The sequence below is a fragment of the Stigmatopora nigra genome, chromosome 1 (genome assembly GCF_051989575.1).
Source record: "Stigmatopora nigra isolate UIUO_SnigA chromosome 1, RoL_Snig_1.1, whole genome shotgun sequence".
Taxonomy (NCBI): Eukaryota; Metazoa; Chordata; class Actinopteri; order Syngnathiformes; family Syngnathidae; genus Stigmatopora; species Stigmatopora nigra.
In genome coordinates, this window is record NC_135508.1 from 6,842,472 (window position 1) to 6,857,059 (window position 14,588).

Here is a 14,588-nt window from a genome sequence, read left to right on the forward strand (position 1 = left end):
ATTGTTTAATGTTCTGTTCTGTAGCATTATCAGAACTTCCAGCTACTTGGTGCCTGGTGCCTTTTAAACAGCCTATACTTGATCCTTAACCTGAGCCCTACAGCCCTGGCAGACAAAGGCAAGGAAAAAGATCCTTTGGCTGCGTTGCGTGTCCGAGATATTGCCGCCCGCACCAAGGATGGCGCTGGCTCACCAAAGTTGGGTCCAGGCAAAGGGTAAATGATATTTCATCATACATATTGTGGTCAACTCTTGTTGATGGAACTACAGTGTTCCCTCGCTACTTCGCGGTTCAGCTACCGCGGACTCAGAGCTTCGCGGATTTTTTTGGGGGAAAAAAAATTAAAAATACATATATTACATTGAAACAACATATTTTACAGTTTTTTTGTTCTAACATGAATTTCACTCTCTCTACCCGTATTCTATATGGTGTACTGTATACAAGGGGGTAAAAAAAAATAGTAATAATTTTTTTTAAGATTAAATTCAAATTAAGCATTTTTAAAGGGGAATCCCTACTTCGCGGAAATTCACTTATCGCGGGTGGTCCCGCTCCCCATTAACCGCGATAACCAAGGGAACACTGTATATGCAGTCAACAATAATTTATAACAAGAAATTATATCAGAGTTGTTAATATCTAATGATCCAGTACAGAATTCTCTCAATTCAATTGGTAGAATTTAATTCCTAAAATGCAATTATCCATTTCTAAAAGATGGCCAAACAAAATTACTTTTTAAATGGTTTTTAGAAGCATATAATCTCAAAAAAAAACACAATCGTTTTATATTGCTATTGATATTGTAATCTAAAAGGGTAGGTATTGTTTTTTAACCTTTTTTTTTTTCTTTTTGAAGACACCAAGGATTTGGAGTTTTGTCCGTTATCTTGGCTAATCACACCATTAAGCTTTTAACATCACTTTTCCAAGATTTGCAAGTTGAAGCCCTGCACAGGGTAAGCTACTGATCTTATCAAATGTTGCCATTTTAGTCATAATATGAATGGTGATCACATCAGTTCATGAACCATCCCTGTATTATTGCCCTGCAGGGTTGGGAAAGCGATGGTCCACCTGCTGAGCTTAACATCATGGCACAAAGTACTTCGATCCAGAGGGTCCAAAGACTCATTGACTCAGTACCACTGACCAACCTTCTTTTCACGCTTCTGTCCACTGCCTACAAAAAGGTAGCGTCCTTGTCATTTTTTCCTATTACCCCTTAATGTCATGAGGGCTTACAGAAAGAACGTTCTTGATGGATTTACAAGGTAAATTCTACTCTGCCTCCATCAGGCTTGTGTTCTCCAGCGCCAGAGAAAAGGCTCAGTCAGCAGTGATGCCAGTGCTTCCACTGACTCCAACACTTACTATGAGGATGACTTCAGTAGCACAGAAGAGGACAGCAGCCAAGGTAAATTTTGCGGATAGCCTCGGGAACCCTTAGCTCATCATTCAGCCTGTGACATTGCAGGTGTGGACTATATGCCTGTCATAAAAAAGTACAATCCATCAGAAAAGGAGAAAATGCTTTGTTGTACTGAACCCAGACCATTCACAGCCAATCTTCCTGGGGTTTCAGTTTTTTTAATTTCTATGTGGTCAGATGGGACCAAATGGGAAGTTTTGGTCTCAACTCCACTTGTTGAGTTTAGAGAAGAAAGGAAGATGAGTGAAAACATTATTCTTTGGTGGTGTTTTTTTCTGCAATGGGCGGGGCTACTGCATGGCATTAACAAGAGGATCAATGGAGCCAAGTTTTGTGAGATGTTCTTTCCAAAATCCCAGCATTGAAGATGGTTTATAGTTGACAATGGCCCATAAGGACATACCTAGATTTCCCTAGGAGTGACTCTTTAAGAAGCTCCTTAAAGGCTCTTTAAGAACCCCGAGATCGACTCACTGAACCCCTAAGGTTCGATCGAACCCAGGTTGAGAACCACTGATCTAGATATCTGTTGATTTAAGAAAAAAACTTTTGTCTTATTGACTTTTTTTTGTATGTGGTGCGTTGTTTTTATGTTTTTAGTTTTTGGTCCAGTAAACAAAGAGAAACCAAATGAAAATTCCAATTGAAACTAATTGGATGGCTATTTATAAAATCGTGGTATTTCTTATTTTTTTAACAATGTGGTAGGTATCCGTTTGCAGTGGTACGACTCATGCGTTTTTTTTAATGTCCAATATGGATGAATTTCATGTCTACATTATTTTTGTCTCTAAGTAACTATTCGTACCATCCAGAAACAAGCCTAGTCCACATAATTGTACCTAAACATTGACATTTAAAGTTCTAAAACCATCTAATATGGGAACTGATAATATTGTCCCAACCAACTAGAGAGTTGCTTGAAAGTTCAGTGTACTGCCAGTTTTTCTCCATAATAACTAATAAATCTTGTCTCCACAACAGCTTGTAGGTAAGAAAAAAAATAAGCCCTGGTTGACTTAGGCCTTTGTGCTAGTGTCAGTGTACGGAGTTGCTTAGAGAGAAAAAGAAACAAAAAAACTGTCATCCACCTCTGTGGATAGATCAGATTAGAGCAGTAAGAAGGAAGAACACACTCACAAAAATGTATAATTAACATTTTTGTCCAGTCACTCTATATGATAGCGCAGTTGACAGTGTCTACTATCTCAGCAGAGAGAAGACAGGAGAAGACAAGTGCAGCTTGTGTCTCAGGTCAGCAGATTTATGTCCTCAGGTCAAAAGACTTGGTGTACACTTCACTGTCCTACATTCATTTTGTTATTGTATGTCTCACTTCTGTAGGCTATGAGCTACAGGAGCTAAGAACAGAGCCACAGAGGAAGGAACTTTGGCAAAATATCAGTTCTCAGCAAGGTGCCTTTTGTAATAATTGGCTGAATTTAAATGAGATTTTTTTTTTGTCAAAGAGGTTCAGCTGTGGTTCATTGTACTTCAAAGGATAATACCAGTGGTCTAACTATGTGGGTCTTTTACCCGATAGGGAGGGAAAAGAAAGCTAGTTTTTCGGCTTTACACTGCGCGGTCATTATTATTAATGCTGTTTAAGGTAAGTTCAGACTGTTCACTAATGTAATAATCACATCTCTTTTTATCGTTTGCAATTGTAATTGAGTGTGATACTTTTACCCAGTTTTGATACCCCCCCCCCATGTTTTTTTTTTTATTTGCACATTATGGGTTATGCGTGTCTAAAATATTTAAATTATTCGAATTACAGAACCCACTTAAAATCAGTGGTATTATTCTTGAATTGAACAAATTCAGAATTTGCTTGTACTGTGCACTGAAGTATATACTAAGGTGCACCTCACTGACAGCTGTCAGTTAAGTTTTTTTCTATGTTGCATGCACATGTGAATATCTACTTAAAGCTGAGTTTGCGCTTACCTAGAAGAATGAAAAAATATATATTTAAGTGGAAATATATATATCAAGTGCAAAAGGGGCAAAAATTCCACTTAAATGTGTATTTTTTAAATATATTTATATAAATATAAATTTTGCTTTTAATATGGGCACCCTGATTTTAGGTTATCAGTTACCAAATTCTGTGTTCTAGAAAAATTCGTTTCCTTTTAATTAAGATGGGCGGTCACTCAAAATGACCAACACAAATAATTATTAATGGTTAAAAAAATGGTATTTACTTCATATTTTCGGTTTTTGCTATCTCCAAGACTAACACGATTCGTGATTAAATAGTTATTTTCTTGCACCCCTGTCTAGTGGTTTAATAGTGGGCCTAATACATTCTTCTGGATTCTTTATTATTTTCGTATTTTCTGCAGAAAATAGAATCATTCTTTGCTTATAACATTTTATGGCATTCGTTGTTTATGGAAATTAATATTTTATGTTTGGAATAAGCATCAGAATTCTACTGTTGTTTATAAGGCCACAGAAGTTGCTAGTACTTTCTGAACTGATATACAGTATTGCATAGGTTTTGCACCCAGTGGCACTTTCCTATTTCACAGTAGTGTATAAATCTATGGCCTGAATAAGTTATCGTGTTTATGTGGATATATTGTATAGGCCAAAAGTTTGAACCCACCATCTCATTCAATGCATGTTCTATATTTTTATGGCTATTTATTTTGTAAATTCTCACTGGTTGAATCAATACAATGACTTAACATGTGGAGTTGTAACAAAAAACTGAAATAACTCCAGGCATGTTTTATATTCTATTGATAATTTGCAAATCTACAATGGCAATAGTCATAAAATTAAAGAATACATTGGATGAAAAAGTGCGTCCAAATATTGTCCTATACTGTAAGCTTTGTGAAGTGGATCTTTGTGGGCTTGAGTTTATGAATCACAACAATTATCCCTTAGCGCGCGTTCAAATGAATTCATGCTTTTCCTCAGGCCAACTTCATAGTACTTCATCTTTAAGTGGATATTCACTAATAAATGTTCACTTTTGACATTTTACTGTCCACCACTAGCAAGCAGTGTTGTAGGTGTCACCAGGTAGTCTTAAGTGTGACTCCACCCACCACTTCACAAACACATGGACATGCTCAGCAAACTCTTAACACCTCAGTACAAATTTTCACACACACTTGTTTTCCATTGCAGATGATGACAGTGAACCAATCCTCGGACTTTGGTTCGAAGAAACTATTTCACCTACTAAGGACAAAGTAGCCCCCCCACCACCTCCACCACCTCCCCCTCTGGAGACCTCTCCTAGACTAAAGAGCCCCAGCAAGCAGAATCCAAGCGAGAATGGCAATATTTTGGCGGGTCGTAAAGATCCAGAACTTGTGAGATTTTTTTTTAAATCCATAAATGGTTACTTCTGAGCCAAGTTTGAACTTTTTAAAAATGTCCATTAATTTCTACCTTCAGTTCCTCAGTTTGGCCTCCAGCATTTTGAACTTCATCACCACCTCCATGCTCAAGTCCAGGAACAACTTTATTCGTAACTACCTAAGTGTGTCTCTAACGGAGCAACACATGACAACATTGGCTGGCATCATCAAAGATGTGGACAAAGATGTTAAAGGTTTGCTTTACAGTTGCCACTTTGAACTTGAATTTGTTCTGGTTTCGACTCTACAGTAGCTATTATCTGCCTTCAGGGTCCTCAGATGAAGCCTTTTCCTTAGCTCTGTATCACTTCAACCATACCTTGGTAACATCAGATCTACCATCCCCATCCCTGCAGGTAAAGGAAATGCATTCTGCACTTATTATAACTTGTAACCCATTCTCACCCACACTTTTCTGTACAATAAACATTTTGGAAATGACATACTTTGGTTTATGTTAAATCTTATCGTTATCTGTCTTCTCAGAACACCCTTCTTCAGCAACTCGGTGTTGCACCCTTTTCAGAGGGTCCCTGGCCTTTATACATTCACCCACAGTCACTTTCAGTCCTCTCAAGGCTTCTTCTTATCTGGCAGCACAAAGCCACCGGGCAGGGAGACCCCGATGTGCCTGAGTGTATGAAAGTCTGGGAGAGGTATTGTTAATGTTGCTGTTTTCATATGGGTTTAACCCTTTATAATCCACTCATATAAATGCTATGGGAAAAAAACTATAGCTTTTAATGTTTTTGGGAGCCATTACCAGAGTCATTTCAATTAAATCATATTGATTTTGTTTAGCAATTTTAGGGTTTGTTACGACTCCCCCTGATGGTAAGATATACCAGGGAGTCGCAACTACCACAGCAGAAGTATTCAGTCAATGATGAGCCAGACACGCACTGCAAGTAGCCTTCAGTGATAATTTATTAACAACAAAGTCCACCAAAACCTGGAATATGGATTAAAGCAGACCTCAGCCTTATCACTATAAAACAGCATGAGCCAATAAAACCCCAATTCACTTTATATAACACCGTCCTTTTAAATATCTTCTTTGTCTCCTTTTCTAGATTTTTGGGAACACTGAAGCAACACACTGTTCAAGGAGCCGTTCAAGGGGAGGATGACCTTAATGTGGAGCACCTTCAACTAATGCTTCTGCTTTTCCATAACTTGTCTGAACGTGGCAGAAAGACGGTCCTTACTTTGGTCACTCAGGCAATCACTGACGTAGCACTGAGCAGAGAAAGCCAGTTGAAGGCTGTGCCTCTCAACTTGGCTCGCTTGCTCTTGGTTTTTGACTATCTTCTGCGACACTACTCAAAGGCACCAATGTACCTTTTTGAACAGGTACATAATGTATACTGTACTGTATATGTCCTAACACCTTGAGTATTGATAGAAATTTAGAGTTTTCCTTTTTAAATAGATATTGGGAATATTTCAATACCTGCAACATATAGAGATATTTCGATTTTCCTAAAAATATTTATTCTTAGGTCCAGTACAATCTTCTAACTCCGCCATCAAGCGGGCCAAGTTCACTTCATGACGTCGGCAAGCGCAACAGTCTTCCTCTTTACTATGGTTTTAAAGAAGTGGAGGAAAACTGGGCCAAGCACTGTCCAGCCAGTAAGTGCGAAAGTCAAAATATTCTTACTCATATGCTACATGAACTCCAATTAGCAGCTCATCTTTCCTGCCTGCTTGGGTTACACTTAGAAAAATTGACTTCATCATTAATCTAATCGTATTTTTCCCCCACTTTTTTTAGACTCAAATGCTCAACCCAAATTCTACTGTGTTTTATCCCATGAGGCATCTGAAGATGATATCAGTAGACTAGACACCAAGGTAATGTTGTTGTTCTTCCTTTATACTTGGTGATATGAACAGAGCCTTTCAGTTTGCATTTGCTCTCCTTTGTAGGTGTTTTCAAAGCTCTTCAACGGAGCAGTGAAATATGATGAACTGTATACTAGTCTCATTTCACTCCTGGCAGCGGGTGCCCAATTTGACACAGCAAGAAGACAGGAGACCAAGCCCATCACTCCGATGGTGAGAGGCCCCTTCCAATAAAAAAATAAAATAGCAGTAGTTAAGACATTTTTAGATTAAATTCATTCCCTCCAACAAAACAATTGAAACATTTCAGGTTTTATAAATTGTTAATAAAATAAAAAATAATGCCAAATATTCAACTGGTACTCTTTTCATACAGGAGGCCTGTTCTCTTCAGTACTTCTTCTTAGTGCTATGGAGGATCTTGGGGGCTTTACCACCTTCAAAAGCCTACATGGAACAACTTAAATCTGGGTGGGGAGATCCCAGTGAGAGTGACATCCTACATACTTTACGGTGGTCCTCACGCCTCAGGGTGTCTACATATGTGAACTGGATTAAGGTATGTTGATTTTAAGTATTGGGGAGTGCCATAGAATTCCCTCGTTGGAAGAGATTTTTCATTTGACTGTCAAGCTATGTGCATGATACATTGACAGCCTAATTTCTCATTATGACTATGTACATATCCTCATGAACAGGACCACTTAATAAAGCAAGGAATGAAAGCTGACCAAGCAGCCTCTTTGGTCGAAATCACTGCTGCTAAGTGCAGCACAGTTAAATATGACGTGGAGCTTGCAGAAGAGTACATTGCCAGACAGGTACTATTCTTATCAATTAACCTTTATCATCCATTATGGACACATTGTTAAGGGCTCGTTTTTATTTGACCATTAAACTGCAGATTTCAACGTTCTCCAGTATTGACCCAAATGTCCTAGTTCCACTCGATCACCTGCCTTCGCTACAAGCTATCTATACTTTGGATGCAGTCATTTCCAAAGTGCAGGTGTCCTTGGATGAACATTTGTCCAAGATTGCTGTTGAAACGGACACTCAAAAGTCATCAGAAATCACAAAGAACTTGTTGTCTGCCACATTGCAACTAACTGACATTTACACAACCTTCACAAGGTGAGTTGTGTGTCTTTAAGGGACTGCTAGTGTCAATAAAGAATATACATCAGTTGATTGAATCTCTAAATGTGAACGTCTTGAACATTTGGAATATTAGGCATCCAAATTGAAATCCTTGAGTTGTTTCTAGGTCTTATCTATTAATGAACATCCCAGAAGAAGGAGAAAACAAACTGTCAGATGCCAAGCTCCAAGGTTATGCTGCTGTGTTATCTATTGGCTCCACCCGGTGCAAAGCTAACTTGCTGGGTATGTACCTGTATTATTTAGGGCAGAAATGTTCAGTATTTGCATGCTAACCATTTAAAATGAACACTTGCAGGGCAGAATGTTATGCAGAACCTACCACCATCTGTGCAGACACTATGTGAGACATGGAACAGTATACATACCAATGAATTCCCTAACATCGGATCTTGGGTATGTATTCCTATAAATCACTTATTTCTATATGTCCAAATAGCATATTACTGAAGATTACGCTACACGTAACAAATATTTTAACATTCAGTCACTTTCCCCTTAGAGTTAAAGAGTGCTGAGATGTTAATACAGTAACCATTCTGTCCACTGCTATATTTAAAGAAAGAGGGATAAATTATTGTTCAATCTCAATAATTATATAGACCGATTTATTGATGCTTCAAGTAATTGTTTTATGACAGCCAATGCATTTACATGCAAAAATCCTCTCTTACAGAGAAACGCATTTGCCAATGATACAATTCCATCAGAGAGCTACATCAGTGCGATCCAAGCAGCTCATCTGGGAACACTGAGCTGTCAATCTTTGCCTCTGGCGTCTTCTCTCAAACACATTCTTCTTTCTCTGGTTCGGCTCACCGGTGACCTCATTGTGTAAGTCCACTTCAAATTCTGAATTAGTTAAATGCTCCATGTTTGTGTGGCTAAATGAGTGAATTTCTGCCTGTCGTTTAGCACAGAGGAGCTGGATCCTACTCAGATTGTGCGTACCTTGCTGCCTCTCCTCCTGGAGAGCAGCACAGAGAGTGTAGCAGAAGTCTGTACCACGTCACTGGAGCGCATTCTTGGTCCTTCAGAATCAGATGCCTTTCTAGGCCGTGTATACGAACGTTTGGTGACTGGGTGTTACAACATCATCGCAAATCACTCTGACCCCAACAGGTAGATGTTTCACAATACATGAGTTTGATTTCATCCCTGCTGACCACCAAGAAGCAGTGCTGAAATGGTGTATTGTTTTCCTTTAACTCTATTTTTTTGTTTTTGCCTTAATTCCAGTGGTTTGGACGAGTCTGTTCTTGAAGAGTGCCTTCAGTACCTTGAAAAGCAGCTTGAGAGTGTTCAAGTCCGAAAAGCAATGGAGGAGTTCTTTTCTTTCAGGTATTTTCTTGACTGTTGACACATGATGTTTTAGTGTACATGAACGCAACTTGCTCAGTCACCATTACTTTTTTTGCAGTGGTGAGCTTGTCCAAATTATGATGGCGACAGCCAATGAAAGCCTATCTGCAAAATTCTGCAACAGAGTGCTAAAATTCTTCACAAAGCTTTTCCAGCTAAGTAAGTTTATCAGTTATAATTGGGAAACAACCTGGTGCATCAATACCTTTTTTAAATTAATTGTGACTGTAATACTTTCCCCTCCTCAGCGGAAAAGAGCCCAAATCCCAGTTTACTCTGCCTTTGTGGTTCACTGGCACAGCTGGCCTGTGTGGAGCCTTCACGTCTGCAGTCCTGGTTAACACGCATGACGGCTACACCACCCAAGGACTCGGAGCAGCTGGAAATTGTTCAAGAAAACCGACAGCTTTTGCAAGTTCTCACTACTCATATAGTTCGGGACAACAGCCAGGTGGGGGAAGGAGTCTGTACAGTCCTCCTCAGCATTTTAATTCCCATGGCAACAGACATGCTGACTAATGGAGATGGGACAGGATTCCCTGAGCTCATGGTCATCATGGCCACTTTAGCTAGTGCTGGACAGGGAGCGGGCCACCTGCAGTTGCACAGGGCAGTCATTGACTGGCTCACTCGTTGGTGAGTAAATTATTCTTTATTTTAATGCAAAAAAATGAAAAAAAAATGTCTAAAAAAATATATATTTTCCTTTACAGCAAAAAGTATTTAACTCAAAAGAATGTTGTGGAAAAAGTGAGCACAAACACATCCCAAGGCAAAGTGCGTATTGTTTTTTATTTTCATTTTTTTTAATATGCGATTCTTGAAAAGTTGTAATTTGTCAATAATTTGAAATCTCATTAATGTGCTTTCTTAATTTCAGCATGCAAACATGTTGGAATGCTCCTGTCACATCATCTCCTATTTAGCTGATGTGATGAATGCCTTGAGGCAGAGTAATGGTCAAGGTAGCACAGCAATTCTCATGGAAGGAGAGGAAAAAGCCATGGAGGTGGACTCTGATTGGGTGGAGGAACTAGCTGTAGAAGAAGATGATTCTCAGGCTGAAGATTCTGTAAGATTTTTATTTCTCTGGGTTTGGGCCTTCTTTTGATGGAATAAGTTATATAACTGCCTTCATTTTACTGGAAATAAAAATCAAGATATTTTTTGTTAGGTATTGTTTATAATAAAGCATTCAAAGCATTCTCATTAACTACTTCTGATTCATACTGAGCATTACAGTTGAAATTAATGTTTCATAATTTGTCATCAACTTACAGGATGAAGATTCTCTTTGCAACAAACTCTGCACTTTCACCATAACTCAGAAAGAATTCATGAACCAGCACTGGTAAGAATCATTATTGTTGATAATGGTTTTAATCAGTTACCTTATATGGGTTCTTTAGGGTACTATTTTGTCAGATACAGTCGTTCATATAGACAAACAATGTATGAAACACACTTTAAAACGCAAAGCAAACAGTAACTAACATCCAGTACTGCCAAAACAGATAGATAAAAGTACTTATTCTCAGGACTAAAACTGCTCCATTTCATGATCTAGGTACCACTGTCACACCTGTAAAATGGTGGATGGGGTAGGTGTGTGCACTGTGTGCGCCAAGGTCTGTCATAAAGACCATGAGATCTCCTATGCCAAATATGGCTCGTTCTTCTGTGACTGCGGAGCCAAAGAAGATGGCAGCTGCCAGGTGAGACCGAATACGTCAGGTCATCATGGGAAGAGAGCAACAGCGGTAACTTTGGCTTGCAAGTCATTACAACTATTGACTCCCATCCAGCCATTTCATTTGTTTAGTCTTATCTAGCTAGTTCACGCATGGCCAGTAATGTTGGATAAAATTCATGTTGCATTGCATAGATTATGTAACATAGGCCAGTTTTCCTAGTTTATCCTTAATTAACTGTTTTGATACAGTTTGCATGCAATGAAAAAAATCCATCAACCATATTTAATGTTTTGAAGCAACTTTGACTATTGCTTATGCTTCTCTATTGGTAATGTAACAACTATTCATTTTAACAGAATGGTAGCGTTCTATACATGCATGGTGGTTTCTTTTTAATGTTTTTTTGTTTTTAAGTAGTAGTAATGGTCTTTATTTGGTGCAATACTCTACCTTGCAATTGTTTTTGTAAGCATTTTTAATGGAGAATGTTTTTTATCCAAATTGTAATGATAGATATGTTTGATTTTGATGATACTTTTTCTTTGGATTGTCTCTTTATGAGTATTTTGTGTTATGTCATTAACAGGCCTTAGTGAAGCGCAGCCCAAGCAGTGGTATGGGTTCTACTCTGAAGGAGTCTTCTGCATTCCAGAGTGAACTGCGTATGCCCGAGAACGCAAGTCGTCACCATAATGTCTCCCCATCTGATAAAGGCAAGGTGACCATCTGTGATGGTAATCCTGCTGATGAGGACAGACCAAAGAAAAGCAGTGCGTGCAAGAGTATTGAGGGATGCCAGGAAGAGCTGCTCTCTCAAGTGGTGAGGAAAATATTGTTGGAGTTTCACACGTTGAAAGGATATACAAGATTCTTTTTTTTTGGTGGCAGCAATAAACAAATTCATGAATTACTTGGCTGTCTAATGGCAAACTACGGCCAGTGGCAGTAGCTCTGTCCACTCTTATTTGTATTTTTGTGTTTTACAGCCCTTCTATCTTTTTTAAAATTACATTTTAATATTTCTTAATACATTCCTTTTTACTTTACTTTGTACTTTATACTTTTTACTTTAATGATGAGTGATGAGTATGTTAATACTTGAGTCCTTTTTTTCTGTTTATGTTTCATATCTACTGTTAACGGATGCACTTTTTTATATGTATCGTATCTGGTGCTGACCCGGCCCATCTGTCACATTTTTTAAGTCAATGTTGCCCCCGGGCGGAAAAGTTTGCCCACCCCTGGTCTAATCTAATTTGTTTTCAAGCTATTGTTTTTTTTCCCCTGACCTCTGTAACTCTTTCCATAATTACTGCCAAATTTAATCACCTCTTCTGTTTAATATTATATACACATCTTGCAAGTTTGAAAAGCATGAAACCTAATGCATAAACTCCGCCTTCTGTAGGTTGAACCTACCACTGGAGGTAATAACATATCAGTTTCATATCCAACTCTTTAATGTTTTCTGAACAGAATGCGTCATCTACAGCTGCTCTCATACTGGAGATGCTGATGTTCCTAATGGAAGCCATTCAAACAAATTTCCAGCAGGCATCGGCTGTTGGCAGCAGCAGCCGGGCACAGCAAGCCCTAAATGAACTTCACACTCAGGATAAAAACGTGGATATGACAGATCAGTTGATGGTGGGGAAATCTATTTTGGTCTTTTTCCGCTCGCATTGACCTAAGTTATCCAATTGTTTTCTTCCTTTTTGCCTTTTCTCTTTAGGTACCCACTCTTGGCTCTCAGGAAGGTGCTTTTGAGAATGTGAGGATGAATTACAGCGGTGACCAGGGGCAAACAATCCGCCAGCTCATTAGTGCCCATGTTCTGAGGCGCGTTGCCATGTGTGTCCTGTCATCACCTCATGGCCGCCGTCAACACCTTGCTGTCAGCCATGAAAAGGGAAAGGTCAGCCTTTACTTTTGGTAGAGTGAAAATGAACTTCCGTGCAAAATGTCTGATGAAAAATGACTTCTCTTGCAGATAACCGTTTTGCAGCTGTCCACTCTCTTGAAGCAAGCTGACTCCAGTAAGAGGAAGCTGACGCTCACCCGTCTGGCCTCTGCTCCTGTCCCTTTCACTGTCCTCAGTCTTACAGGCAACCCTTGTAATGAAGATTATCTGGCTGTGTGTGGCCTCAAGGTATCTCAGCATTACAACTATTTTTGGTGGTGTATTTATTGAGCAAATAAGGAGTAACATGCTGTATATTTATTTTGATTTTAATGATGTTGATAATAATTAGTTTAAAGACTTTTACACTAGCGACATCCCCAGTGTGAAAAGGTCTAGCAACAACGATGGGAAAATGGAAGACCTAATATAGATGCTGCCAGGAAGTTATGAGTGGGAAATTTGGAGATCACATTTTATTATATTTGTGACTGTTTGATGGAATATCTAAAAAAAAAAAATGAATAATTTATTTTTATTCATATTGATTTTATAGAAATGAAACCTAAGGTAATTTCAATAATAACCAAACTCTTCAAAATTACATTTTTATTTTATATAATCGGAAATGGAGAATGGTTAAAGTAACAATAGTAATATTGAGAACAATTTTCCAGGGCTAAATAGGTATCTGTTAACATAACAGTTTTTCGGGTGGGGGGTCGCACTTGAGTATTAGTCACAGGCTCAACTAAACTATATACATTTATATTGCGGAAAATAAGGTAAGGTGGTTTTTGTAATTAGGGAATTTTATTGTTGTTTGATGTCCTGTTTTTTTGTTGTTGCTTTTTTCAAGGACTGCCATGTGCTCACGTTTAGTAGCACAGGTTCTGTTTCGGACCATCTGGTGCTGCACCCGCAACTCGCCACAGGCAACTTCATCATCAAGGCCATTTGGTTGCCAGGTTCGCAAACAGAGCTTGCTATCATCACTGCTGATTTTGTAAAGGTCTGCATTGCCAGAAAAATACCTGCACTAGTTCCTTGAACACAGATACAGATTGATATCGGTCAATTCAATATTTCTCCCACAGATTTATGACCTATCTGTGGATGCATTGAGTCCCATGTACTACTTCCTCCTACCAAGTTCCAAGATTCGTGACGCTACCTTTCTTTTCAATGAAGAAGGAAAGAACATCATTGTCATCATGTCTTCTGCGGGTTACATATACTCCCAGATCATGGATGAATCCAGCAGTGCTCAACATGGACCATTCTATGTCACAAATGTGTTAGAGATAAGCCATGAAGATTTGAAGGTAAGGCATAACATCCAGGATGTATACAATTAAAGGGGCATTATCCCTACTTGTATATTAGGAGATCAATTAAGAAGCTAGTTTTGATTGAATGTGTATTTTTCATTCAATTTTTCCTTTTTCTTTTAGGACAGCAATGGTCAGGTTGCTGGAGGAGGGGTCTCAGTCTATTACTCCCATGTTCTCCAAATGCTTTTCTTCAGCTACAGCCAAGGAAAATCTTTTGCTGCCACAGTTAGTCGCAGCACAACCGATGTCCAACGACTCTTTCCCATCCATGTCAAGAGGTATGTTATCTTTTTCTGCTTGATGAGGGCTCCAGACTGCCCTTGATTTCAATGTAATGAAAGTATATATATTTTTAAAACATATACATCTGACATACTCGGGTTGATTTTTGAAAAGCCTGTTCTGGCTATGTTGGTCATGTGATCACTGACCACCCAAATAGTTTTGAATGGGTCCAATCGATCAGT

General features: G+C 38.7%; 1 protein-coding gene across 1 annotated transcript in view; it reads left to right on the forward strand.

The window, feature by feature from the left end:
- ubr4 (ubiquitin protein ligase E3 component n-recognin 4) overlaps positions 1 to 14,588 on the forward strand; it is a 41,054-nt gene that overhangs the window by 4,610 nt on the left and 21,856 nt on the right. Inside the window, exons 11-43 of the mRNA XM_077732325.1 lie at positions 25 to 215; positions 864 to 963; positions 1,060 to 1,197; positions 1,304 to 1,421; positions 4,587 to 4,774; positions 4,860 to 5,016; positions 5,093 to 5,178; positions 5,309 to 5,478; positions 5,896 to 6,175; positions 6,325 to 6,457; positions 6,600 to 6,679; positions 6,755 to 6,883; positions 7,047 to 7,229; positions 7,369 to 7,491; positions 7,575 to 7,804; positions 7,938 to 8,056; positions 8,130 to 8,227; positions 8,508 to 8,665; positions 8,747 to 8,953; positions 9,071 to 9,172; positions 9,252 to 9,352; positions 9,442 to 9,829; positions 9,907 to 9,970; positions 10,074 to 10,265; positions 10,474 to 10,544; positions 10,761 to 10,908; positions 11,474 to 11,707; positions 12,364 to 12,534; positions 12,620 to 12,802; positions 12,878 to 13,036; positions 13,647 to 13,799; positions 13,885 to 14,112; positions 14,242 to 14,399. Coding sequence (XP_077588451.1) covers positions 25 to 215; positions 864 to 963; positions 1,060 to 1,197; positions 1,304 to 1,421; positions 4,587 to 4,774; positions 4,860 to 5,016; positions 5,093 to 5,178; positions 5,309 to 5,478; positions 5,896 to 6,175; positions 6,325 to 6,457; positions 6,600 to 6,679; positions 6,755 to 6,883; positions 7,047 to 7,229; positions 7,369 to 7,491; positions 7,575 to 7,804; positions 7,938 to 8,056; positions 8,130 to 8,227; positions 8,508 to 8,665; positions 8,747 to 8,953; positions 9,071 to 9,172; positions 9,252 to 9,352; positions 9,442 to 9,829; positions 9,907 to 9,970; positions 10,074 to 10,265; positions 10,474 to 10,544; positions 10,761 to 10,908; positions 11,474 to 11,707; positions 12,364 to 12,534; positions 12,620 to 12,802; positions 12,878 to 13,036; positions 13,647 to 13,799; positions 13,885 to 14,112; positions 14,242 to 14,399 — 5,240 coding nt within the window. The remainder of the gene's footprint in view (positions 1 to 24; positions 216 to 863; positions 964 to 1,059; positions 1,198 to 1,303; positions 1,422 to 4,586; positions 4,775 to 4,859; positions 5,017 to 5,092; positions 5,179 to 5,308; positions 5,479 to 5,895; positions 6,176 to 6,324; positions 6,458 to 6,599; positions 6,680 to 6,754; positions 6,884 to 7,046; positions 7,230 to 7,368; positions 7,492 to 7,574; positions 7,805 to 7,937; positions 8,057 to 8,129; positions 8,228 to 8,507; positions 8,666 to 8,746; positions 8,954 to 9,070; positions 9,173 to 9,251; positions 9,353 to 9,441; positions 9,830 to 9,906; positions 9,971 to 10,073; positions 10,266 to 10,473; positions 10,545 to 10,760; positions 10,909 to 11,473; positions 11,708 to 12,363; positions 12,535 to 12,619; positions 12,803 to 12,877; positions 13,037 to 13,646; positions 13,800 to 13,884; positions 14,113 to 14,241; positions 14,400 to 14,588) is intronic.